This window comes from Anguilla rostrata, chromosome 1 (genome assembly GCF_018555375.3).
Source record: "Anguilla rostrata isolate EN2019 chromosome 1, ASM1855537v3, whole genome shotgun sequence".
NCBI lineage: Eukaryota > Metazoa > Chordata > Actinopteri > Anguilliformes > Anguillidae > Anguilla > Anguilla rostrata.
Genome location: NC_057933.1, coordinates 75,573,677 through 75,601,176, shown reverse-complemented (window position 1 = coordinate 75,601,176; position 27,500 = coordinate 75,573,677). Strand labels below are relative to the sequence as shown.

General features: G+C 52.6%; 1 protein-coding gene across 1 annotated transcript in view; it reads right to left on the bottom strand.

The window, feature by feature from the left end:
• Positions 1–2,495: 2,495 nt before the first annotated feature.
• The window catches only part of pacrg (PARK2 co-regulated), a 144,225-nt gene continuing 119,220 nt past the window's right edge, over positions 2,496–27,500 (bottom strand). Inside the window, exon 5 of the mRNA XM_064301507.1 lies at positions 2,496–3,028. Within this exon, the coding sequence (XP_064157577.1) occupies positions 2,889–3,028 (140 nt within the window). The 3' untranslated portion in view covers positions 2,496–2,888. The remainder of the gene's footprint in view (positions 3,029–27,500) is intronic.

Below are 27,500 nucleotides of genomic sequence, written 5' to 3'. Positions count from 1 at the left end.
TCCCTCCCTTATAAGCGCGATGCGGTAATCCCCTTCCTCCCGTCTGTACGGCTGAGGCCAACACAACAGGAAGAAAAGAAAGCGCGTGAGACGCCAGGCGATGATTCAGTGCTTTTTTTCTCCATTTTTTATTTCGGTGTCTGTTGTTCCTCTGAAGCCTCCTGTTAAGCCGGCGTCCTTGCCAGGGACGATTTTAACTTCCGTCCTTCCGAGCCGGTGAGTCAGTTTGACACGCGTATAAAAAAAAAAAAAACGCTGGCAGCCGCGGCATAACTTCTGAGCGTACGTCGCTGTCGTAAAAAAGAAAAAAAAAAAAAAAAGAGGGGCTTTTATAACGCCGTCGCCTCGGTGATTTACGGAGAGCTCCGCCCTGAAAAACAGGTCCCGTATTTCCTCCGGACGGAATGCGGCGGCAGCGGCGCGCGCGCCATCGGCGGGGTCGAGCGGGGGCGCTAAGAGCGCCGCGGTCCCCTCCTGCGGGCGCAGGTTTTTTCGTGCCGCGGTGCCCGGCGTCCCGCTCCTGAATCCGCTCTCGCCAGGTCTCCAGACGCCGCGGCACGCGGCCCAGCTCAGTTCTGACCCCTGAATTTGAGAGAGCGAGCGAACGAGCGCCCTGGCCCCGGATCTGAGGTTCCCCGAAAACGTGACCCCCTCGGGTCAAAAAAAATGCGACCTGCCTGGTCCCCTAACCCTAACCCACCCACACACACACACACCCGCCCGCCCACACACACACACACACACCCGCCCGCCCACACACACACACACACACCCGCACACACGCCCGCCCGCCACACACACACACCCGCCCGCCCACACACACACACCCACCCAGCCACACACACACACCCGCCCGCCCACACACACAGGCACACACACACCCACGACACACACTGCAGTTGCAGGTAGGCCGGGAAAAGGCTCTTCTCCTTTCACACACTCAAGACGGAATAACATTTTTTTTTTTTTATTTTCCGTCTTCCATCCAAACGATGAGAAGTTGTGAAATAAATTTGTATTTACAGACGGGAGGCAGAGGCCACGGCCCTGCTGGGAGACAGCCGTGAATTATTCTGGTATCCGCGGAGCCGTGGGGGGAAGACGCTCTCTGCGAGCCAAATGCACCGGAAAAATTACATTTAGCCGTCTTTTCATTGGAGTCATTTTACACGACCGACAAAACAAAACAAAACAAAAAAAAGCCCAGACCAAACAGTTTGGGCAGCAGCGTGTCGTGTGGATGTTTGTTCTGTGTGATGCAAAGTGAAGTCTGTGGGCTGCTGAAGTTTAAGGCTCAGACGGCTGATGGTAATTCACTTCAACCTGGATCACAGCCGAGGTCCTGGCACACACACACACACTCACACCCTCATACACACATACACACACTCACACACACACACACACACTCACACAGACACACACACTCACACACCACACACTCTCTCACACACACACACACACACACTCCGTACACGCGCACACTCACACACACACACCTCGTACACACACCCTCACACACACACACACATACACACTCACTCTCATACACATACACACACACACACACACTCTCATACACATACACACACACCTCACACACCTCAACACACACACACACACACACTCACAACACACACCACACCACACTCACACCTCATACACATACACACACACACACTCACACTCACACCCTCATACACATACACACACACACACACACTCACATACACACACACTCTCATACACACACAAACGCATACACACACACTCTCATACACACACACACACACACACACACACACACTCACACTCTCATACACATACACACACACACACTCACATACACACACACACTCTCATACACACACAAATGCACACACACACACTCTCATACACTCACACACACACACACACACACACACTCACACTCTCATACACATACACACACACACACTCACACACACACACACACACCCTGGGCAGAGACAGATGAAACTCTGCAGTAGTGTAGGTGTAGGTGGAGCCTGCAGAAAGCTGGCAGTCCGGAGGCGTTTGAGGGGCCAGACGGAGGCTCTGATTGGCTCTCTGATTGGCTCTCTGTGCTCTGATTGGCTCTCTGATTGGCTCTCTGTGCAGGATTACCGCCGGTCGGGCTCCTGCACAGAGGAGCGCTCGGCTCAGATCGCGGGAATGCCGCCTGCCCTCATTCCTGCCTGGAATTCTCAGCGTGCCCGGGCATGCTCCGGAACGCCGGCGAGCTTCCCAAAAGACCCAGCCCGCTTCCTGCTCCGACCCGCCAATCAGAAACAGAGTGGCGGCCACTTCCTGCACAAACCCACCAATTAGAACCAGAGCTGGGGGGGGGGGGGCGTGTCAAAATAACAGGGAATACCTGTACATCAGCGGCTCGCAGTGGCTCTGAGCGTGTTTCCAAAACAAACAAAACCACCGCAGAACGACAACAGACAAAAATGCGGAATCCAGACGAACGCTGCTTTGCTGTCAGCTTTTATTTCTTTATTTCTTTTTTTTGCTTCAGAAAATCAAATGCAAAGTATTCAAAGTGTTTCAGGGCAGGAAGCTCGTGTGCGCTGTGGCGTTGAGAGGACGACGACTTTGTGGAGGTGACTTAGTGAAAGGGTGGTGCATTGTGGGACACAGGAGGTACAGCTTCCCTCAGTTCATAAATGGGGTGCAGATTGCTGGGCCCTTGCATTTCATTGTGAGGGTGCAGATTTCGGGGTGCGGGGTTTATTGCGGGGGGGGATTTCGGGGTCCAGCGCTTCATTGGGGGGGGGGGGTGGGGTGCAGATTTCGGGGTCCAGCGCTCATTGCGGGGGGGTGGGGTGCAGATTTCGGGGCTCCTCAGTTGAGCAGGCAGGACTCTAGGTGGGAACCATGTACTTGATGTTGATGAAGGCGTCCTCGCCGCCGTAGCGCTCGAACACCTCCAGCGTCTCCTGGATCAGGTCCCCCACGTTCACGCGCTTCTGCTGGCTGTAGTCGATCCCGTCGCCAGAGTTAACTGAGGGGGGAGGAGGGGAGAGAAAGACACAGAAGCCTGAGAAACGTGGCACTGGGGCTCAAATCAGCGGGGGGGGGGGGGCCCAAATGAGAACTGATGTCGCTTGCGCTGGAGGAATGTATCACTACCATCTTAAAGGACCTACACACACACACACGCACGCACACACAATAACATGTACACACACACACACACACACACACACACGCCTGCTTATACATGCACTGACACATGCATGCACACACGCACACACACACAGTTTTTTACACACACACACACACACACACAAAACACTAACATGCACAGACACACTCGCTACGCCACACACACACACACACACTGACTGCTACAGGAACATCATCTCCACAGTGTAAACTCTGTCTCCCGCTGCTGTACGGCAGACAGTGTGTGTTCAGGAGAAATAAATAAATAAAGGATGAATAAATTGCTGCTGAGATTGCCTGGCATGGACCAGCTTTGACTGAAACTCCCTGAGGCTGAATGGAACAAATTTCATTAAGAATGTGCATAGCTGACCACAGACATATACTTCTACATATGCACACAGACACACACGCACACACTCATACACACACACACACTCACACTGACACACACACACAGACACACTGACACACTGACACACACACACACACTCATACACACACACACACACACACTCACACACACACTGACACACACACACACACACACACACACACACACAGACACACTGACACACTTGGGACACACACACACTCAAACATACACACACACTTGGGACACACACACACTCACCCACACACACACACACACACACTCATACATACATGCACACTTGGGACACACACACACTCAAACATACACACACACTTGGGACACACACACACACACACACACACCACACCACACACCACACACACACACACTTGGGACACACACACACTTGGGACACACACACCAGATGAATCCTGTGCTGGGCTTTCTGTGCTGATTAGAGGTAGGAGACTCAGGGTGGGTAAAGGGTGATATTCGGGGACCCTGTACCCCGGTGTGGGGGGGTCTGAGCGCGATGCTGTGATGCTCCACCTGAGACAGGGAGCCAGAGCAGTGCTTGCTGGGAAAACCTGCCTGTTACTCCACTGCTCTTCCAGGGGGACCCATTGCCCCCCCATCACCCCCTTTCGCTCACAAGCCCAATTAGGCCTGGAGAGCAGAGCCAGAGAGCACCCCCACTTCTCTCCCCTGCCCTCTCCTTTTCACTCTCTCTCTCTCTCTCTCCCCCTCTCTCCTGTCTCTCTCTCCCCTTCTTCTCTCTCTGCCCCCCTCCCTCTCTCTTTCTCACTCTCTCTCTCCCTCCCCTTCTCTTTCTCCATCCCCCCCCACCCCCCCCCCCACTCTGGAGCCTCTCCTCTCGCTCTGGAGCCCCTGGCCCCCACCCTGGGTACCACGCCCGCCGCTTGGAGCCCCTCCCCCACTCTGGAGCCCCTAGCCCCCACACTGGATCCCCTGCCCTCCCCTCTGCCCCCCCCCCCCTGGCGGCTGGTTTGATCCGCCGCTCCTCGCCCCCCCGGCCCTCCCCCCGCAGGTGTTTCCCATCGCCTCTCGTCCCGCGTCTCGCCAAATTGCCCTCGCCGCGGGGAGCGCTTTTACAGCTGGCGCCTGGGGGGGGGCGGGGGGCACGGCCTCTCCCCTCTGGGCAGCGGGGAGCAGGTGGTCCCGGTTTGGGACGCCGGCAGTGGAACACATGGGCTCCTCAGGCAATGTGCGAGCCAATCAGACACGGATCAGGGTCATGCAGGGTAAACCCTCTCAATATCCAAACCTCCACCGCACAGAATCCCTCTCAATATCCAAACCTCCACCGCACAGAATCCCTCTCAATATCCAAACCTCCACCGCACAGAATCCCTCTCAATATCCAAACCTCCACCGCACAGAATCCCTCTCAATATCAAAACCTCCACCGCACAGAATCCCTCTCAATATCCAAACCTCCACCAGTACAGAATCCCTCTCAATATCCAAACCTCCACCGCACAGAATCCCTCTCAATATCCAAACCTCCACCGCACAGAATCCCTCTCAATATCCAAACCTCCACCGCACAGAATCCCTCTCAATATCCAAACCTCCACCGCACAGAATCCCTCTCAATATCAAAACCTCCACCGCACAGAATCCCTCTCAATATCCAAACCTCCATCAGTACAGAATCCCTCTCAATATCCAAACCTCCACCGCACAGAATCCCTCTCAATATCCAAACCTCCACCGCACAGAATCCCTCTCAATATCCAAACCTCCACCGCACAGAATCCCTCTCAATATCCAAACCACCACCGCACAGAATCCCTCTCAGTATCCAAACCTCCACCGCACAGAATCCCTCTCAATATCCAAACCTCCACCGCACAGAATCCCTCTCAATATCCAAACCTCCACCGCACAGAATCCCTCTCAATATCCAAACCTCCACCAGTACAGAATCCCTCTCAATATCCAAACCTCCACCGCACAGAATCCCTCTCAATATCCAAACCTCCACCGCACAGAATCGCCTTGAATCAGGACTCAGCATGCATCCAGAACAGAAGCCAGGGCTGTAGAAGGTTAATAGGACGCAAAACTAGCTTTGAGCAAAGTGAGAGTAGATCATGGATTTTGGAAATGAAATCTGAAGGCTGCAACTGCATTAGGGGGTTTTCACATTTAATTCTGGCTTGTAGTGTGTGTGTGTGTGTGTGTGTGTGTGTGTGTGTGTACCTGTGTGTGTGTCTGTGTGTGTGTGTAGGTGTGTGTGTACCTGTGTGTGTGTGTGTGTGTGTGTGTAGGTGTGTGTGTACCTGTGTGTGTGTGTGTGTGTGTGTGTGTACGTGCACATATGTGAAGCATTCCTGACTGCACTCAGAGCCCAGGACTGTAGATTTCAGATCGTGATAATCTCACCACCTCGGCCGGGCGGAGCCGAGAATCACTCTGAACAAACCGCTTGTGCTCCAATTATTCAAACAACAAACTCTGAAACCATCAACTGAGCAAATCATTTCAAACAAACAAAACCTGTCGTGTCAAAGCTGTCATTGTATTTTGCTGAGAACACACACAATCTCAGGGGGACCGTGAAACACATCAAACAGATTTCACACAATTAAACCCAAAGAGAAAACACAGACACAGGGCAAAGCATCCAATTAACAAACAAACAAAACAAAACTGTCTCATTCATCCCTGAGTCTCCAGGAGCGAATGATAGAAGGTCTGACCCTGTGTTGAGGGCTTACAGACACTCGGGCATTTACATATGCTCAACTTTTACATACTTTCAGATGCTTATATACGCTGGGATGTTTACATACACTTAGGTGTTTTCATACGCTCAGGAGTTTACATACGCGCAGGAGTTTACATACGCTCAGGAGTTCACATACGCTCAGATGTTCACATACGCTCAGGAGTTCACATACGCTCAGGAGTTTACATACGCTCAGGAGTTTACATACGCTCAGGAGTTCACATACGCTCAGATGTTTACATACGCTCAGGACTTTACATACGCTCAGGTGTTTACATACGCTCAGGTGTTTACATACGCTCAGGTATTAACATACGCTCAGGAGTTTACATACGCTCAGGAGTTTACATACGTTCAGGATTTTACATACGCTCAGGAGTTTACATACGCTCAGGAGTTTACATACGCTCAGGAGTTTACATACACTCAGGAGTTTACATACGCTCACGAGTTTACATACGCTCAGGAGTGTACATACGCTCAGATGTTTACATACGCTAATGGGTAAGGAGCTGGTCTTGTAACCTAAAGGTCACAGGTTCAATTCCCAGGTAGGACACTGCCGTTGCACCCTTGAGCAAGGTGCTTAACCTGTATAATTGGATGCAATGTAAATGCTGTGTAAAAGATTGTGTAAGTGGCTCTGGATAAGCGTGTCCGCTAAATGCCTGTAATGTACTGTAATGTGTTTACATACACTTAGGTGTTTTCATACGCTCAGGAGTTTACATACGCGCAGGAGTTTACATACGCTCAGGAGTTCACATACGCTCAGATGTTCACATACGCTCAGGAGTTCACATACGCTCAGGAGTTTACATACGCTCAGGAGTTTACATACGCTCAGGAGTTCACATACGCTCAGATGTTTACATACGCTCAGGACTTTACATACGCTCAGGTGTTTACATACGCTCAGGTGTTTACATACGCTCAGGTATTTACATACGCTCAGGAGTTTACATACGCTCAGGAGTTTACATACGCTCAGGAGTTTACATACGCTCAGGAGTTTACATACGCTCAGGAGTTTACATACGCTCAGGAGTTTACATACGCTCAGGAGTTTACATACGCTCAGGAGTGTACATACGCTCAGATGTTTACATACGCTAATGGGTAAGGAGCTGGTCTTGTAACCTAAAGGTCACAGGTTCAATTGCCAGGTAGGACACTGCCGTTGCACCATTGAGCAAGGCACTTAACCTGTATAATTGGATGCAATGTAAATGCTGTGTAAAAGATTGTGTAAGTGGCTCTGGATAAGCGTGTCCGCTAAATGCCTGTAATGTAATGTAATGTGTTTACATACGCCCGGGCGTTTCCATAGTTTCGGGCCCGCATGTACACTTGGACGCGGGCTCGTGTGCGAGGGAGTGGAAGTCTGGCCTGATTCGCTGCAGACCCTGAAACACAAACCTCAGGGGCTTTCTGTGTTTTTAGGTCTCTGGAGCAAATGTTCTTCAGCAGCCCCCCATCCCCCGCACAACACCCGCCCTTTACAGAAACATCCAGAACTGTCTGGCAAACTTTAGAGAGGAAAGAAACGGTGAAAAACAGGTAGGGTAGGCAGCATGGCCCTAATTTTAAACCCCCACCTGGTCTGAGGGAGAGAGGGGAGAGAGCAGAGGGGAGGGAGCAGAGGAGAGAGGAGAGAGGAGAGAGGGTGGAGGGGGGGAGAGGAGAGAGGGGAGGGGGGAGGGGGGAGATCAATGAGAGTCGGAGCAATTTCCACAGTCTGCTGGGACCCAAAAACCAAAACAAGAGCACATCTGGTCAAAAGGAAAGAAAGAAAGAAAGAAACAAAGAAAGGAAGGTACAATTCTTCAGGAAGGTGCAGGCCTCTCTCTCCTTTTATTTCTCCCTCTCTCTACCTCTCTCTGTGTCTCCTCTCCCCCTCTTTCTCCGTCTCTCCCCTCACCCCTCCTTCTCTCTCTCTCTCTCTCTCCTCTCTCTCTCTCTCCCCTCTCTCCCTCACCCCTCCTTCTCTCTCTCTCTCTCTCTCTCTCTCTCTCTCTCTCTCTCTCCTCCTCTCCCCTCTCTCCCGTGTGCAGTGCCGTTTTGGGGGGGGGGGGGGGGGGGGACAGCTGCGTTTTGTTTTGTCTTCTCTCAGCTGTGGCGGCGGCCCCACCTGTTGCCGTGGCGCCAGCGGGGTGTCGGCCCACAAAGAGGAAAGATGCCGGGCGGGGGCGGGGGGGGGGGGGTTGTGTCGAATAAAGCGAACAGGTGTAGGGGGAGCAGCGACTTTGGGGGGGCCGGGGGTGGGGGTGCTGGCTCTTTTCCAGTTCCCCCTGCTCTCAGAAACTCTCTCTCTCTCTCTCTCTCTCTCTCTCTCTCTCTCTCTACCTCTCTCTCTCTCTCTCTCTCTCTCACGGTCGCCCGGGCGACACACAGAGCGCCATCGATCAGAAGATGGCGGGGTGGCTGGCGTGACGGTGGGCCGGTCTTTACCCTCGTGGGCGGGCGCTGGGGCATTAGAGCACCACGCTGAGGGGATCTGTCAGCGCCCCTGGGTGGTGGAGAGAGCGAGGGTGTGTGGAGAGAAGTGTGTGTGTGTTGTGTGAGTGACGAGATGTGTGTGTGTGTGTGTGTGTGTGAGTGACAGAGGTGTGTGTGTGTAGGAGTGTGTGTTGTGTGTGTGAGTGAGAGAGAGTGTGTGTGTGTGTGTGTGTGTGAGTGAAGAGAGTGTGTGTTGTGTGTGAGTGAGAGTGAGTGTGTGTGTGTGTGTGTGTGAGTGACAGAGAGTGTGTGTGTGAGTGAGAGGTGAGAGTGAGTGTGTGTGTGTGAAAGAAGAGTGTGTGTGTGTGTGTGTGTGTGAGTGACAGAGAGTGTGTGTGAGTGAGAGTGAGTGTGTGTCTGTGTGTGTGTGTGAATAAAGGCTCTTGGCTGTTCTCAGGCTGAATCTCTCTGTTTTTGGGAGGGGGGGGGTGAGACCTCACATGGGCTGGCCTGGCAGGAGGGTGTGAAATACTCTCCCCTCTCCTCATTCCCCACCCCCCCCCTTTCTGTGCCCAAATGCCCGGTCAACATCCCCCCCCCCCGAGCAGACAGCCCGGAACGTTCCGCAATCAGAGGCAAGGAGCTGAGCTACTGTGGGGGGGGGGGGGGGGGGAGTGGTGACCGTCTCCACAAAACGGGCAAAATGCGGCAAAATAAAAGCCCACGATAAATAAATGGTTTCAGAGTACACCCAAAATGGTGGAACGGCCTGTGCCGCTGGTTCACTTACTGACGTGCGACTGACAGCCATCGTGACCAATGAAAAAACGGGCCGAGGCTGTCGCTCGCGGATATTAACCAATCGCTGTGCTCGGCTGCCGGAGAGCAGAACCTTTGGCTTTTAAAACCGGTCACTGATCAACAGGTAACATGCAGCTCGAAAAGAAAACAAGACAAGAAAACCTAGTATATGGCTGGACCTAACACACGCGATCCGGCCGACCAATGGTGTAACTTCATAACTGGGCCGACCAATGGTGTAACTTCATCACTCAGTCAGTCAGTCAGTCAGTCACTCGCAGACATTTGCGTTTGTAGGGCTGGCCCCGGTGTTGCGGTCCAGCCGAGGAGCGGCAGGGCGGGGCGGGCCGCCTGTGCTGTGGGTTAGATAACAGGCGTGAAACTACGACGCGCGTCTGAAATACCGCACTGCCCCGCCCAGAGGCCCGGACCTCCAGCTGAAATACCGCACTGCCCCGCCCAGAGGCCTGGACCTCCAGCTGAAATACCGCACTGCCCCGCCCAGAGGCCCGGACCTCCAGCTGAAATACCGCCCTGCCCCGGCCAGAGGCCTGGACCTCCAGCTGAAATACTGGACTGCCCCGGCCAGAGTCCTGGACCTCCAGCTGAAATACTGCACTGCCCCGCCCAGAGTCCTGACCCCAGCTGAAATACTGGACTGCCCGCCAGAGTCCGGACCTCCAGCTGAAATACTGCACTGCCCCGCCCAGAGTCCTGGACCTCCAGCTGAAATACTGCACTGCCCCGCCCAGAGTCCTGGACCTCCAGCTGAAATACTGCACTGCCCCGCCCAGAGTCCTGGACCTCCAGCTGAAATACAGCACTGCCCCGCCCAGAGTCCTGGACCTCCAGCTGAAATACTGCATGCCCGCCAGAGTCCGTACTCCAGCTGAAATACTGCACTGCCCCGCCCAGAGTCCTGGACCTCCAGCGGTAAAGAAGGCCGCACTGATACAAGGAAACGCTGCAATCAATGGGGAATATACCAATAATATATTTCAAAGCCATGTAATATATCGCAATATATATAAGGAGTAATAACTCATATATTTGCCAATGTACTGTGATGTGTAAGGGATTTTTGGTGAAGGTAAACTGCCTCAGCATGTCCGGATGTTGACTTGAATAGATGTTGACTAGGATAGACTTGCAGCAGATGTGAATTGATCAAAGTGTGTGGGTGAGGGAGGGGGGGGGAGGCTGGGTTGATGACCTGCCAAAATCAAATGGGAGGGAGGAAGACAGACACACAAAGACACAGAGGTGACAATGACCGACCGTTTAACGCGCTCAGCCCCCGCATGCATGAATGCGATCACTTCAGGCCTCAAGCATCTCCTCCCAGTCAACACGCAGACCTGCTGAGGCAGATCTTCGCATGTACACGTCTACACACACACCTCCACGTGAAATTTTTCCCTTTTAAAACACGCAGAAGTGCAAAGTTCATACTCCCTCCGTCCAATTAAATCTCTGCACTCAACTTTCACCTCTAAACTCAGGCAGAAGGGGTCAGAGAAAGAGAAAGAGAGAGGGAGGGAGAGAGAGAGAGGGTGACAGAGAGATGGACAGAGGGGAAGAAAGAGCGGGAGAGAAAGAAACAGAGAGGGAGAGAGAGGGAGGGAGAGTGAAAAAGAGAGATGGACAGAGAAAGAGAGGGTGAGGGGGAGGAGAGAGGGAAAGGGTGACAGAGAGATGGACAGAGGACAAGAGAGAGCGGGAGAGAGAGAAACAGGGACGGAGAGAGAAAAAGAAAGAAGGACAGTGCGATAGAGGGTGGGGGGGAGGGCGAGAGAGAGAAACAGAGACAGGAAGAGACAGAGCAGTGAATGAGTGCAGATCAGTGACAGTGACGGTCTCTGTCTCCAGGGTGACAGGGACCCTGGCAGGCATGTGGCAGAGCCCTCCGATCTGACCTCATTACACAGCTTCCAGAGGTCAGCACTACATCTCCCACAATCCACCTCTCCAGGGACACAGCACTGCTTCACAGAGCACCCGCAACAAACATCTGTGAAACACACACATGCACACACACTTGCGCACACTTGCGCACACACACACACACACACGCACACACACTTGTGCGCACACACACACACACTTGCGCACACACACACACACGCACACACACACACACATGCACACACATACATGTCAAATCCTGCATGCAGGCGGGGGGAGGAAACAGACGAGTGTGTGTAGTGCAGGAATGTGGCTAGAAGTTGACAAAGCTGGGAGTGGGGGAGGGAGAGAGGCTGGGCAGTCTGGGTGGGAATGTGTGTGTGTGTGCGTGCGTGCGTGCGTGCGAGTGTGTCTGTATGTAGTGTGTGTGTGTGTGTGAGTGTGTCTGTATGTAGTGTGTATGTGTGTGAGTGTGTGTGTGTGTGTGTGTGTGTGTGTGTCTCAGTGTGAGATCGAGTCTTGGTTCAGGGGCTGTTTCAGCACACTGGCTGTGGGGGAAGGAGGGGTTCTTTGGGGTGGGGAGGGCGGGGGGTAAATCATGGGTCCTGGGACAGGGCCAGAGTCCAGGGCAGGGGGAGGGGTGTGAGCCAAAAGGCCTGAGCAGGCGCAATTCTGTACAGATCGGAACACTGTAGGGGGGGGGGGGTTACACAAGGGAAACAGAAGGTAGAGAGCTATACTTCCTGAGCATAGTATTCTCACACAGCACAAGTGTGTATTTGTATGTGTGTGCGTGTGTGTGTGTGTACATGTGTGCATGTGTGTGCGTGTGTGTGTGCAGCCTCTGTTCCAGAGGCCCTATGTGTGTGCTTTGTAAAAGAAGCACAGCACACAGGCTACAGCAAGCCTGGCTAACCCCTTCACCAGACCACCGTAAAACATTTTCACCAAAAACAGGCGCACAGCCTCCAGCTGCAGCTCATAACTCTAGCATACAAATTAAAAGGCTAATTAAATAATTGAGCAGAATGGGAATGAAATCCCAAAATGCACCACCCCCTTTTGTCAGTTTTATTCCCATCATTCAATGGGCAAACAGGAAATCTGGACACGCATACAACCCAACGCCTGACTCCAGAACGCAGGAGTCACATGATGTACACAGTACTCTTCCATCCGCATAACACCGCCCTGGATTACACACCAGCTCTCCCTGATCCGTAAGCAGCCATATTGATAAATGTTCAGACATACACCGTCTATACACACTGTGTGGGACTCCACAGATGAAACGATCCTGAGATTGTCCGATCCGACAAAACGCTCCTGACGCGATGTGACCCGGCCCGGGGGTGACGTTGCGTCTCTTCTGCGATCGCTGCCGCGATTCGACGCCGTGACAGATCCGCGCCTCGCAGCGGAGACCGCACGCCAGTAGCTGTGGTGAATAAGGAACGTCGAAAAAATTAAAAAAGAAGCGCCCCCTGACGTTCGCCGGCCTTCAGCCCGCCCCCGCAGCGGCATTAATATGCATGAGGCGCGGCTCGGCGAACGCTGGCTCGCGCTCAGAACAGGTGTCCGCGCGCGGGGAGAGCGGCGGGTGGCCCGCAGGAAACCTGATCAAATTCATATTTACGGTCTTCAGAAGGACCACGAGCATATGTTACAGTTACTCATGGACACGCTCGTTTTTTTTTTTTTTTGCCATTTCTGTAGTTTTAATTGCTGGTACTTTCTTTTCTTTTTTTTTTGTTGTTGCCATTTTCTCCCATTTTCTCCCCAATTTAGTCCTTATACCAATTCCCCGTGTGAATCACGGTCCTGGTCGATGCGCTATCCTCTGTCGGTCTGGGGAGGGTGTAGACTACCACATGCCTCCTCCGATACACGTGGAGTCGCCAGCCGCTTCTTTTCACCTGACAGCGAGGAGTTTCACTGGGAGAGCGTAACGCATGCGGAGGTTCACTCTATCTCCCCCAGATCCCCTCCCTGCTGAACAGGCGCCCTGACCAACCAGTCGCTAATGCAACGATCAGGACTCATACCCTCACCGGCTTCCCACCCGTGAACACTGCCAACTGTGTTCGTAGGAACGTCTGACTAAGCCGGAAGTACCGCTGCCGGGGATGGAACCCGGGTCTCTGCGGTGGTAGGTGAGTGCTTATACCTCTACACTACCCAGAAGGCCCACTTGCTAGTACTTTCTGTAGTTTTGGAGTTTAATAAGAGGAGAGTCTCCATTATGAGGGACAGATAGTTTTTAGAAAGCCTGGTGGCTCAGTGTCGTGTACTGGACACCTGGCCTGCATTCAGCAAGGCAAAAGTTACCAAATGTTTGCAAACAAACTCAAACCGCGTTCTGATTTGCCCGGGACGTTTATTAGCATTAACCAACGGTCTGAAGAGATAGCGAGCAGCCAGCAAAAATGGCTGCCAAAAGTGAAGGCTCCAGGAGAATAAGTTAATAATCTTTTGGCTGCGACGATTCATTTTCATCAACATAATATCTGTTCCTGACTCTGTTCCGAGCTCTTAAAAGCAAGCGGTGAGAGTCGCCGTCCTTCTCTTCGTCGCATTCATCTTAATTAAAAGAAAAGCCTTCGGCAAGAGAGAAAAAAAAAACAGAAAGGAAGCTTCGATTTGAAACCGTTCGAAGGTAAGTGTGACGGGCGACATTCGCCGCGAACGTTCCCCTCGTTGAGCACGCGCCTGTCGGCACGGGAACCGGGAGAGGGCAGAGGTGTGGGCGTGGGTGAGACAGTACCGTCCCGGCGGAAGAGGGGAAAACAGAGAGTTATGGGAACACAGCGAAAGACAGCAGAGGAGTTGTGGGCAGGGCAGGATACCCATAACCCATTTTTTTTTTGTCCACTGGCCACAGTGGCTGGTGCATCCCAAAATTCACCTGCCAATTTTACTGTTTTACCAGACAACTAGACATTTAGAATAAACCAGGACTTCCAAGTGATGGGTGGTTACCTGCTGAAGTGAGTGGTAGAGTAGACAAACTCACCAGCCGCAGATAACATTTACCAGGATTTGGATGGTGGCTTGTGTTACTTTTCCACCCTGGTAGAGGGGACACACAGACAGAACTAGAGCCGTGGGGACACAGAGACAGAACCAGAGTCGTGGGAACAAAGAGACAGAACAAATGATATGAAGACACAGAACAGGAGTTACTGGGACACAGAGACAGAACATAAGTTATGGGGACACAGAGACAGAACAGGAGTTATTGGGACACAGAGACAGAAGTTATGGGGACACAGACACAGAACAGGAGTTATGAGGACATAGAGACAGAACAGGAATTACAGGGACACAGAGACAGAACAGGAGTTATGGAAACACAGAGACAAAACAGGAGTTACTGGGACACATAGACAGAACATAAGTTATGGGGACACAGACAAAACGGATGTTATGGGGACACAGAAACAGAACAGGAGTTATGGGGACACAGAAACAGAACAGGAGTTATGGGGACACAGAGACAGAACAGGTATTACGAGGACACAGAGACAGAAGTTATGGGGATACAGAAACAGGACAGGAGTTATGGGGACACAGAGGCAGGACAGGCGTTATGGGGACACAGAGACAGAACAGGTGTTACGGGGACACAGAGGCAGGACAGGCGTTATGGGGACTGGTAGAACGGGCATCATAAAAGCCCACATGCTTCAGCAGAGAGGAATTCAGCTGGGCCTTTCACATCAGATGAGGAGAAACTGAGAGAAAGTCAGGGGAGCCAGGAATGTGCCTGGAGCCTCTCTGTACAGCCTGTCAGCACAGATGCACAGATTTACGAGCCACAATAACAGCACAAGACTTTAGTCTGGTAAATTAATAGCAATGATAATAATAATAATAATAATAATAATAATAATAATGATTATTATTATTATTATTATTATAAATAATAAAATACCCGAGGGTTGGGCCTGGAAATCACAGAGCTGCTTGGTAAATCCAAAAGCTAATGGGTGGATATTTCACAGTGGTGGAGGGTGATATATTTCGCCAGCAGCTGTCTGGCTATGTGCCTCTGGACCGGACGGTTTGCGGAAAAGGGTTTCGGATGGGGGGGGGTGGCGGTGGGGGTGGGGGCGGAGGCGGAGGGGGGGGGGGGCACCGCACTGACTCTGCAGGCCGTTACAAATGCAAGGGCTCAGCGCTGCACTAATAAATCCAGGAGAGGAAACCACTTAAGCTGCCATAAAAATGAAGAAGAGCGAACCCCGCCGACGGCAGCGCGGACGCACGCGCGCGCGACAACCGCTCCGTTACCATGACGAACCGCGGCGGAGACGGGCCAGGTGACATCACAGCCTGCCCACGGCATCGCCCGGCCCCCGGCTCTGATTAACATTCCGAGCCACCCGCCCCTCCCTTTTCCTATTGGACCGGTTATTTATGTCCTTCGATATGATTGGCTGCAGCTCGCCCGGAGGGGGTGGAGCCGTAAATCACAGTTAGGCAGAGTGATTAAATTCACTTTTTTTGTCCCCCCACAAAGGCAGCCGTCTGTGACTGATCAGAGCCCCCCCCCCGCCTATTCACGCACCTTATCCAGCAAGCAGAACCAGGAGAGCCGCTACCATGAGCAGTGTGTGAAATATGCAACCGCATGTCCGCACTTTGCATGTAATGCGGGCTGCAGCATAACATAGTGTAGTGTAGTGTAGTGTAATGTAATTGAATGTAGCATTAATGTAATGTAATGTAGCGTAATGTAGTGTAGTGTAATGTAGTGTAGTGTAGAGTAATGTAATGTAATGTAGTGTAGTGTAGAGTAATGTAATGTAATGTAATGTAGTGTAGTGTAATGTAATTGAATGTAGCATTAATGTAATGTAATGTAGTGTAGTGCAATATAATGTAGTGTAGTGTAGTGTAATGTAATGTAGCGTAGTGTAGCGTAATGTAGTGTAGTGTAGTGTAGTGTAGTGTAATGTAGTGTAATGTAATGTAGTGTAGTGTAGTGTAATGTAGTGTAATGTAATGTAGTGTAGTGTAATGTAATGTAGCGTAATGTAGTGTAGTGTAATGTAGTGTAGTGTAGAGTAATGTAATGTAATGTAGTGTAGTGTAGTGTAGAGTAATGTAATGTAATGTAATGTAGTGTAGTGTAATGTAATGTAGTGTAATGTAATGTAGTGTAGTGTAGTGTAATGTAGTGTAGTATAGTGTAGTGTAGTGTAATGTAATGTAGTGTAGTGTAGTATAGTGTAGTGTAGTGTAATGTAATGTAGTGTAGTGTAGTGTAGTGTAGTGTAATGTAATGTAATGTAATGTAGTGTAGTGTAGTGTAATGTAATGTAATGTAATGTAATGTAGTGTAGTGTAATGTAATATAAGGTAATGTAGTGTAGTGTAGTGTAATGTAATGGAAAGGAATGTAACTGAATGCAAAGTAGCGTTTATGTGAGGAGGCCAGGCCTTGTCACAGAACAGCACATTCTCCTCGATCCCAGACTCCGGCACACACGTCCTCTCACAGGGACATGCGTCTGGCGGGCGCAGACACATCACAGGCCGCGGCGTTTCAGCGTAAGAAGCGCTCGAGCGTCACGCCGGCGTGAGGCCAGACGGCGGCTCGCGGCGGGAACGCAGCCTAATTAGCGGGTTCTCTGTCATCGCCCGCCCGCCCCGCCCGGCTCCCCCCTGTCTCGCACCTCTCCTCCTTAATCGTTCGCTAAGAGCAGGCGGCCGGCGCCTCGTTTATCACAGCCCTGCCCTCCTCTCATTAGCCTCTTTTTAATTGTTTCTTTTCTTTTTTATTTATTTTTTTTACGGTGATGCGTTTCCTCCGGCTCGATGTCGTTTATGAGCACAGGCGTGTGCCCGAGGGCGTGCGCGGACATCACAGACAAGCCCCCCCGCCCCGCCCCCGCCCCCCGCCCCACGCCCGGCCCCCCACCGTGCGCATTTTAAAAACCATGGTAACGGCGGTAATAGCGGCGGGAGGAGTAAGCCGTAATTAACGGGGGCGCTGAGAGCAGGAAGTCAATCGCGTCGTTACGCCTCTGACCTCCAGCGCATGCTGCCTACGCACTCTCAGCGCCGTCAGCGGCAGCACAGCGGCAATTACCCTGTCCCTTATCCTTCCTCACAGGCCCCGCCTCCTCCTTTTAAACTGCCATGCCACAGGCCCCGCCTCCTCCTTTTAAACTGCCATGCCACAGGCCCCGCCTCCTCCTTTTAAACTGCCATGCCACAGGCCCCGCCTCCTCCTTCTAAACCGCCATGCCACTGGCCCCGCCTCCTCCTTTTAAACCGCCATGCCACTGGCCCCGCCTCCTCCTTTTAAACTGCCATGCCACAGGCCCCGCCTCCTCATTTTAAACAGCCATGCCACAGGCCCCGCCTCCTCCTTTTAAACTGCCATGCCACAGGCCCCGCCTCCTCCTTTAAACTGCCATGCCACAGGCCCCGCCTCCTCCTTTTAAACTGCCATGCCACAGGCCCCGCCTCCTCCTTTTAAACTGCCATGCCACAGGCCCCGCCTCCTCCTTTTAAACTGCCATGCCACAGGCCCCGCCTCCTCCTTTTAAACTGCCATGCCACAGACCCCGCCTCCTCCTTTTAAACTGCCATGCCACAGACCCCGCCTCCTCCTTTAAACTGCCATGCCACAGACCCCGCCTCCTCCTTTTAAACTGCCATGCCACAGACCCCGCCTCCTCCTTTTAAACTGCCATGCCACAGGCCCCGCCTCCTCCTTTTAAACTGCCATGCCACAGGCCCCGCCTCCTCCTTTTAAACTGCCATGCCACAGGCCCCGCCTCCTCCTTTTAAACTGCCATGCTCAGCAACTTTCACTTACATCCAGCCATTTAGCAGATGCTCTTATCCAGAGCAACACAAACAGCTCAGACCCCTTTCCACAAACAGGCCGGTAATGCAGCTGGATATTTACTGAAGCAGTCCAGGTTAAGCAATTTGCTCGAGGCTACAACGGCTGTGCCCCCACCAGGGAATCAAACCTGCAGCCTCTGAGTTCCAGACGCAGCTCTTAACTGTTCTGCTCCACTGCTGCCAGCCTCTCCCGTGTTCCTCTCCACCTCCTTTCCTTTCCTCAGTGCGCCTGCCGTGCTTTACCCTGTCTAACCCGCCTGTCTGCTGGTGCAGTGGGCAGCACTGTCGCCTCACAGCAAGAAGGTCCCGGGTTTGAACGTGGGGCCTTTCTGTGTGGAGCCTGCATGCTCCCGTGTCCGTGTGGGTTTCCTCTGGGCGCTCCGGGTTCCTCCCGCGGTCCAAACACACGCAGGTTAGGCTACTTGCGCATTGACAGGGTGTAAAAGGGCACATGTGCTCAGCCAAGCGACCCTGTACAGATACGGGTTAATAAAACTGAAAACAACCCACCATGTCTGCAGGGGACCGTGACAAATCAAATCAAAGCGAACGGCAGCGCATCTGCAGCCCCGCCCCACGCGCGACGCCACACCCCGCCCCCCACCCCCCCCGCCCGCGGGGCTGCTGGACCGTTAGCCGCTGCGCTCGTACGCGTGGGAGAACGCCGAAGCTCTCTGCCACGCGGAACGCCAATGCCGCGCGAGAATCGCGAGCTCCCGCCGCCGCCGCCTGTCAGTCACCGCGAGCCCGGCACGCCCGGCCCGCCCGTCACGCCGAGAACAGAACAAACGAGCGAAGAAAAAAAAACTAACAAAAAAACAAAACAAACGAGCGAGACAGAAGAGAGAAGACAAAACCACTCAGAGAACAAAATGCTTGAACGGCTCGATCCTACAAAAGAAAAAAAAAATCGCAATTTTAGTTTTTTTTCCCCCACTTTGAAGTAAAGAAACGTCAGCGATTCTCTCGCTGGGGTCTCTTCCCTCGTTAGCGACGTGCTCCGCTCGCGCCAGCGGCCCCTCGCACCCGTCCCTACCTGGAGCCCACCCCCCCCCCCCAGGGGAAACAGGTGTATACATCGCTAGCATTAGTGCCACCGTCCCTATTTATTTCTATATTTCAGCGGCCGGTGCATTATCCGGCCTGATTGTATTTGTCTGAGCCCCGGGGCATGATGGGAGATGAGCGATGGCGCTGGGAACGGGGCTGCTTGCTTGGCTGACGAACTGGGCCAGCACTGGCGGGGGGTGGGGGGGTGGGGGGGTGGGGGGCTGGGGGGGCCCTCCGACGGATCGCCACGGCGACCGCCTCTGCCAGCGCACGCAATTTACGGCACCTGTTGGAGTGATTCATCAAAAGGAGAAAGGGGACCGCATCACTGTGGGGTCTGTCCGGCACAGGACCGGGAGATGGGGCCGGAGGGGGGGGGGGGGCATATTAAGAGAAGAGGGGTTAAGAGGGATGGGGAAGGGGGGGGTGGCAGTAGAGGAATGAGAGAGCCAGAGAGAGAGAGAGAGGGAGAGAAAGATTGAGTGAGACAACGGGAGGAGAAAAATGTATCTAGGCAAAAGTGGATGAAGTGAGAGAGCGGGAGAGAAATGGGGATGAAGAAAAAGAGACAAAGACAAAGGAGGGAAAAAAGACATCTAATGCTGGGAAAGAGAGAGACACAGCAACAGAAACGGAGCGTGAGAGAGGGCTAGAGAGAAAGAGGAGGGGAGAGACAGAGAGAGGGAGAGACTAGTATAGACTAGTGCTATAACTAGTACTGCCACTGCTGCTACTGCTAATACTTCTAATATTGTATTATAATATCTAATACTAATACTGTAACTGCTAAAAACAATCCTACTGATGCAGGCACTGCTGCTGCTCCTGGCACTGCCAGCCTGAGCAGGGTGTCACAGGCAGTGCGGTGCTGCTGGGATACGGTGTTCTCGGCTGAGGGGAGTGTGGCTAGAGACAGAGTCTGAGACAGAGAGTCACAGGGCCGCCCACAGTGTGAACAGCGCCGCAAAGGACGAGAACGGCGTTAGGAAAACGAGAACGCGGCCACGGCTCGACCCGGGCGCAGCAGAGAGAGAGAGAGAGAGAGAGGGAGGAGGAGAGAGAGAGAGAGAGAGAGAGAGAGAGAGAGAGAGAGAGGAGGGGGGGAGGGAGCCGCTGCGAGAAGCTCATGCAGAAGCTCGCATAAGCCATGGACGCCATCGGGGGGTAGTCCGCTGTCTGATAGCCCTCAGCGTTATCACTCTTATTACTATTAATGTTCCACTTCATTACCCCACCAATCATTACTAGTATTACACTCACAATTGTTAGCTGTGCTGGTCGGGTTATTTAGGCACTGATCTCCTGTGTCTGAGTTTGAGTTTTAGGGAGGCGGAGGGGGGGAGGGAGAGGGGGAGGGGGGGATATAGGGAGAGACACCACACCCTTCAGAGCCCTGAGCAGCTGCACTTGAACCCTCCTTCTCCCGGATGACCGGGTGACCCCCCCCCCCCCCACGCCCCCCAGTAAATAACAGTGCTGCGGTTGCCGTGGTTTCCGGCTCTGTGTGAACATGTTTGTTTATGGTCTGTGCTGATGGCCCAGCCGAGCCGATGGGCGCAGGGGGGGGGGGATTGGGGAGGATCAAAGTGCGGCCGGCCGCCTCTAAGTCCCCCCACAGGCCCCGCCCACAGGCCCCGCCCACAGGCCCCGCCCACAGGGCGAGACGGGTCCCAGCCCTGGCCGCGGAGCTCACAGGAAGCAGAGCCCAGATCAGGACGGCTGCGCCCGGACGCCGTGTTTACACCACCGCGCCCCAAACTGGATTAGGGCCCCGGCGTCCCGCTCAGGTTACACATGGGCGGAGGGGAGGGGTGGGGGGGGGTTGCACAATGCTCTGCCCCACCCCCACCCCCCCGGGGCCTCCTCCCGCTAACGCCTCCCGTGTGCCTCTCCGCCAGTTCGGCAGCTCCTGCTCACCACCGACAACAGCCCTGGCCAATCAGCGCTGGGGGTAGGGGGGCAAGGAGTGTACCTGTCTGGCCCACTCTGCACGGGGACAGGCAGGTAGGTGTGGGGTTTTTGTGGTGGGGAAGGGGGGGTTCGAATGTCGCGAATAAACGCTCAATGTGAATAATTCTGGTCCCAAAATCATTCCCATCGCACATCGCCCGGGGATGGGGCGGGGGGCAGGGGGCGGGGGCAAAGTGGAGGAGGAATGCGTGGAGAGCAGAAACCATGGCGTCTAAGTCCTGTTCTTAACATTCCTCCTGGGGGGGGGGGGGGGTGCCAGTGGAGGGGGGGCGGGGCACGTGCCTGCTGCACCACATTCAATAAAGGCAGCTGTACGCCTCCCCCTCTCAGCTGTTTGGTTTAATACCCTCTCCCGAACCTAATAAAGCGCCCCCCATGTCGCCCTTTCGGGGGCGGGGGGGTGGGTGGGTGGGTGGGGGGGGGTGGATTACCACCCATGAACCAAAACGCGTTCGTGTTCGCGGTACGGCCCGGTTCACTCCCTTTCCCGTCCTGCGGGCGTCTCCGAATTAATCTAAAGCCAAACGAATAAAAATAAATAAACAAATAAATAAATAAATAAGCCCTCGAACAATAATAATAATTTGCCCAAGGAGAAAATCGAAAAACAGGGAGATAACCAGTGCGTTGGTTTATAAATAAATAAATAAATAAATAAATAAATAAAAACCCAGTTCCAATTGCCCGGGCCTGGAAAAGTAATCAATTAGAGCGCGATGGCGGTTAGCGCAAAAAACGCTATTAATAGCTTATGAAGTCGAGTCATGTGAGGCTGGGTAACTATTATAGCGGCGGGATCCAATCCGCAGGGGCGATGGCGGACGGCTAGGCCCTGGAGTCTCGCCTCCCCTCCCTGGCAGACACACACACACACACACACACACACACAGGCGCACACACACACACACACACACACACACACACACCACAGGCGCACACACACACCACACACACACACACCACACACACACCACACACCACCACACACACACACACACACACACACACACACACACACACACACACACACACACACCCACACACACAGGGGCCTCTTATCAAGTTGCGTTTTGTTATTATCCTGCAGGCGACAGTGGAGGGAAGGAGAGAGAGAGAGAGAGAGAGAGAGAGAGAGAGAGAGAGAGCGAGAGAGAGAGAGAGAAAAAGGCAGGGGAAAAATCTATAAACTACAAAGCGGGGAAAGAGATGGGGGGTGTGGGATGGCAATTCGCAGCTGCTGGCATTTAAAGAGTATCCGATAGCTTCTGACTGGAACCCTTCAAAAGTTCAAATGGAATGATATCTGTGGAGAAAATGCTACGGAAGGTTCTGGATTAACAGGGTTCCTGGCTTCCTGGATCCCTATCTCTCCCCTCTGCTCCGACACAACAACATCACCCCGAGATTCACTGCACAAACACACTCGCCTACACGCTAGTACACACACACAATCCTACACAGTGATACACGCTACACTCTCCTACACACTAATATACACTACACTCTCCTACACGCTAGTATACACACACAATCTTACACACTGATACACGCTACACTCTCCTACACGCTAGTATACACACACAATCTTACACACTGATACACGCTACACTCTCCTACACGCTAGTATACACACACAATCTAACACACTGATACACGCTACACTCTCCTACACACTAGTATACACACACAATCTTACACACTGATACACGCTACACTCTCCTACACGCTAGTATACACACACAATCTTACACACTGATACACGCTACACTCTCCTACACACACAATCTTACACCGTGATACACGCTACACTCGCCTACACGCTAGTATACACACACAATCCTACACACTGATACACACTACACTCTCCTACACACTAATATACACACACACAATCTTACACACTGATACACGCTACACTCTCCTACACACTAATATACACACACAATCTTACACACTGATACACACTACACTCTCCTACACACTAATATACACACACAATCTTACACACTGATACACACTACACTCTCCTACACACACAATCTTACACACTGATACACACTACACTCTCCTACACACTGATACACACACACAACAACTCTAACACTATATCACACACAATCTTACACACTCCTCTCACTATATACACACACAATCCTACACAGTGATACACGCTACACTCTCCTACACACTAATATACACACACAATCCTACACACTGATACACACTACACTCTCCTACACACTAATATACACACACAATCTTACACACTGATACACGCTACACTCTCCTACACACTAATATACACACACAATCTTACACACTGATACACGCTACACTCTCCTACACACTAATATACACACACAATCTTACACACTGATACACACTACACTCTCCTACACACTAATATACACACACAATCTTACACACTGATACACGCTACACTCTCCTACACACTAATATACACACACAATCTTACACACTAATATACACACACAATCTTACACACTGATACACACTACACTCTCCTACACACTAATATACACACACAATCTTACACACTGATACACACTACAGTCTTCTACACGCTTAAAACACACTAGACTCTCCTACACTCTAATACACACACTTTGCTACACAATACACATTATTATACATATACATGTCTATATACATGAAATCTCCTACACATTTATATACACACTCTGCTACATATTTCCATACATACTATGCTAATACTATGCACACTAATGCCCTATACACTTAGACACACACTCTACAGTACACTTAAACTTACACTCTTTTTCCGTGAAGCATCTTTGTGAGACTCTCTGGCAAAGTGGTCAATTTAAGTAAAACTGAATTGAACTGAACCGAGCTGACCCTGCTATACACCAAGCAGACACACTGCTAATTACACACAGATATTCACTGTGCACACATTCACAGACACAATTCACAGACACAGTCACTCAGACATTCACAGACACAGAGAGCCAGACACTCACACACATTCACAGACACAACTCACAGACACAGTCACTCAGACATTCACAGACACAGAGAGCCAGACACTCACACACATTCACAGACACAACTCACAGACACAGTCACTCAGACATTCACAGACACAGAGAGCCAGACACTCACACACATTCACAGACACAACTCACAGACACAGTCACTCAGACATTCACAGACACAGAGAGCCAGACACTCACACACATTCACAGACACAACTCACAGACACAGTCACTCAGACATTCACAGACACAGAGAGCCAGACACTCACACACATTCACAGACACAACTCACAGACACAGTCACTCAGACATTCACAGACACAGAGAGCCAGACACTCACACACATTCACAGACACAACTCACAGACACAGTCACTCAGACATTCACAGACACAGAGAGCCAGACACTCACACACATTCACATACACAATTCACAGACAGTCACTCAGACATTCACAGACACAGAGAGCCAGACACTCACACACATTCACAGACACAATTCACAGCTGTAGACAGCCAATCACTGCCCATACATTCACAGACAAGGCCAGACATTCTCACACACTCAGTCCATCCGGTCCATCCCGCGGAGCCGCCCAGGCTAAAGGCTGAGTAAACACCCCCCCCCCCCCCCGCCCCCCCCGCCTCCCCCTCCAAGCCCCTTCCACCCACGCTCACCCCCGCCCCCCTCCCCCAGACTGGCGGTGTGGATGAGGCCGCCACACTGAGAGACCAATTACAGCACCTTTCCAATCAGCGCCTAATCTGAGCCCTGCCTGAGCACTATGAACACACTCACACACACACACACGCTCGCACACTCACACACTCACACTCACACACACGCTCACGCTCACACATACACGCTCACACTCACTCACACACACGCTCACACGCTCATACACACACACACACACACACACACTCACCGCTCACACTCACTCACACACACACACACACACACACACACACACACACACTCACACACACACTCACACGCTCACACACACGCACACACACTCACACTCACACAAACACACACACACACACACACACACACACACACACACACACACACACACACACACACACACACACACACACACTCGCACACTCACACACACACTCACACACTCGCACGCTCACACACACACACACACACACTCACACACACTCGCACACACACACACGCTCGCACACTCGCACACACACACACTCGCACACTCACACACACACGCTCACACACTCATGCACTCACACGCTCACACACTCACACACACACACACACTCACACACACGCTCACACACTCACACACTCGCACACTCACACACTCACACACTCACACACTCACACACCCTACTTCCTCCGGCTGCTGTCTTTCAAGCCTGCTGCTCAGCCTCCAGGCCCCTCAAAAGCAATCTTCTTCTCTTTTCTGCTATCTCTCCTCCCTCTCTACCTCATCTCAAGCTCTCTCCCTCTCTCCCGTTTTCTCTCTCTCCCCCACACCACCTCTCTCTCTCTCTCTCTCTCTCCCTCCCTCTCTCTCTGTGTACATACTGCAGGGTTCAGGGTTTGTATTTAATCACACATTGGGGTGTGATTTCGCTCCTAACCTGATTTCACAGTAAAGGTCCAGCAGCTCCTCCTGTCCCTGCCTAGTGGAGGCCTGGTCACCACAGTGCCAGGAGGAGCCCAGATAATTACACAGGACGGAGACCAGATGAGACTCTACTGGTGTGTGTGTGTGTGTGTGTGTGTGGCTGTGTGTGTGTGGGTGTGTGTGTGTGTGTGTGGGTGTGTGAATGTGTTTATGAGTGTGTGTGTGTCTGTGTGTGTGTGTGAATGTGCTTATAAGTGTGTGTGTGTGTGGGTGTGTGTGGGTGTGTGTGTGTGTGTGTGGGTGTGTGAATGTGTTTATGAGTGTGTGTGTGTCTGTGTGTGTGTGTGAATGTGCTTATGAGTGTGTGTGTGTGTGGGTGTGTGTGGGTGTGTGTGAATGTGCTTATGAGTGTGTGTGTGTGTGTGTGTGTGTGAATGTGCTTATGAGTGTGTGTGTGTATGGGTGTGTGTGGGTGTGTGTGAACGTGTTTATGAGTGTGTGTGTGTGTGTCATGCTGATGGTGGATTCTGAAACGTGCAGTTCCAGCTCAGAGTAAGAGACGCACAGCTGATGTTAATCACGCAGCACAGCGTGCATTAGAGGGGGACAGACAGACAGACAGGGAGGGTGCCCACTCCCCCACTGCCACCTCACACGCGTTAAAGAAACAACCCAAAAAAAACGCTGACGGTTCCGCGGTAAGGCCATCGCTCGCCCGTTCTCATGTCGCTCCGCGCTGCTCGCTCTCCCTGACGCCGCTCCTTCCTCCTCCGCAGAGCCTCGCCCCTCAGGTGAGCGAGCGCTCCGCCACGTCGCCGGCTAGCGCTAACAGGCTGCGCGGCTAAAGAGGACGGATCGCCCCGCCCGATCCGGGGGCCTGGAGTCCCCGTAAACCACCGAAATAAACCCCCCCGTCGTCGTCGGCTGCGCTCGCCGCCTCCGCCGCCATTAAACCCCCGCCACACATATACATCTTCCCCGTAATGGGGCCGGAAAGCCGGCTCTGTAATTGGGCCGTCCGTAACTGTCTGTTTAGTGCTGCGCTCCCTGTCCCGGGGCGCTTACTGATTTCGGCGTGTGGCTGGGGGACGGGACGGCCATTTAACGGCTCAGCTCCCGCCCGCCGCCGCTCCCTGTTCGTTCCCCGCAAAGTTCCGCGGGACGCGGGGCGATCCATCACCCTCGGATCCCGCCTCAAAAGTAGCCCGTCTCCGCCAAACACAACCAGCCCCCCCCCCCCCAGACACACACTCCCCCAACCTCCACCCACCCTCCACCCTCCCAGATGCAATTCATAATGCCTAGCGGAGCAGGCCCCGGTGCTCGTGCAGAAAACTAAACGAAACAGCGTTATTTTTCTTATTTGGGGACTTTTAAGGCCCCAGAACACGTTCTGTTGAGGGGGCGGGGATGATTGTTCTGGAAGAAGCAGCGTTGACTTATGGGATGTGTGCTTACAGGCTCCCCACCCCCCCCTCCCATCCCCCCCACCCCCCCACCCCCTACCCGTCGCGGTTACCGAGGTAA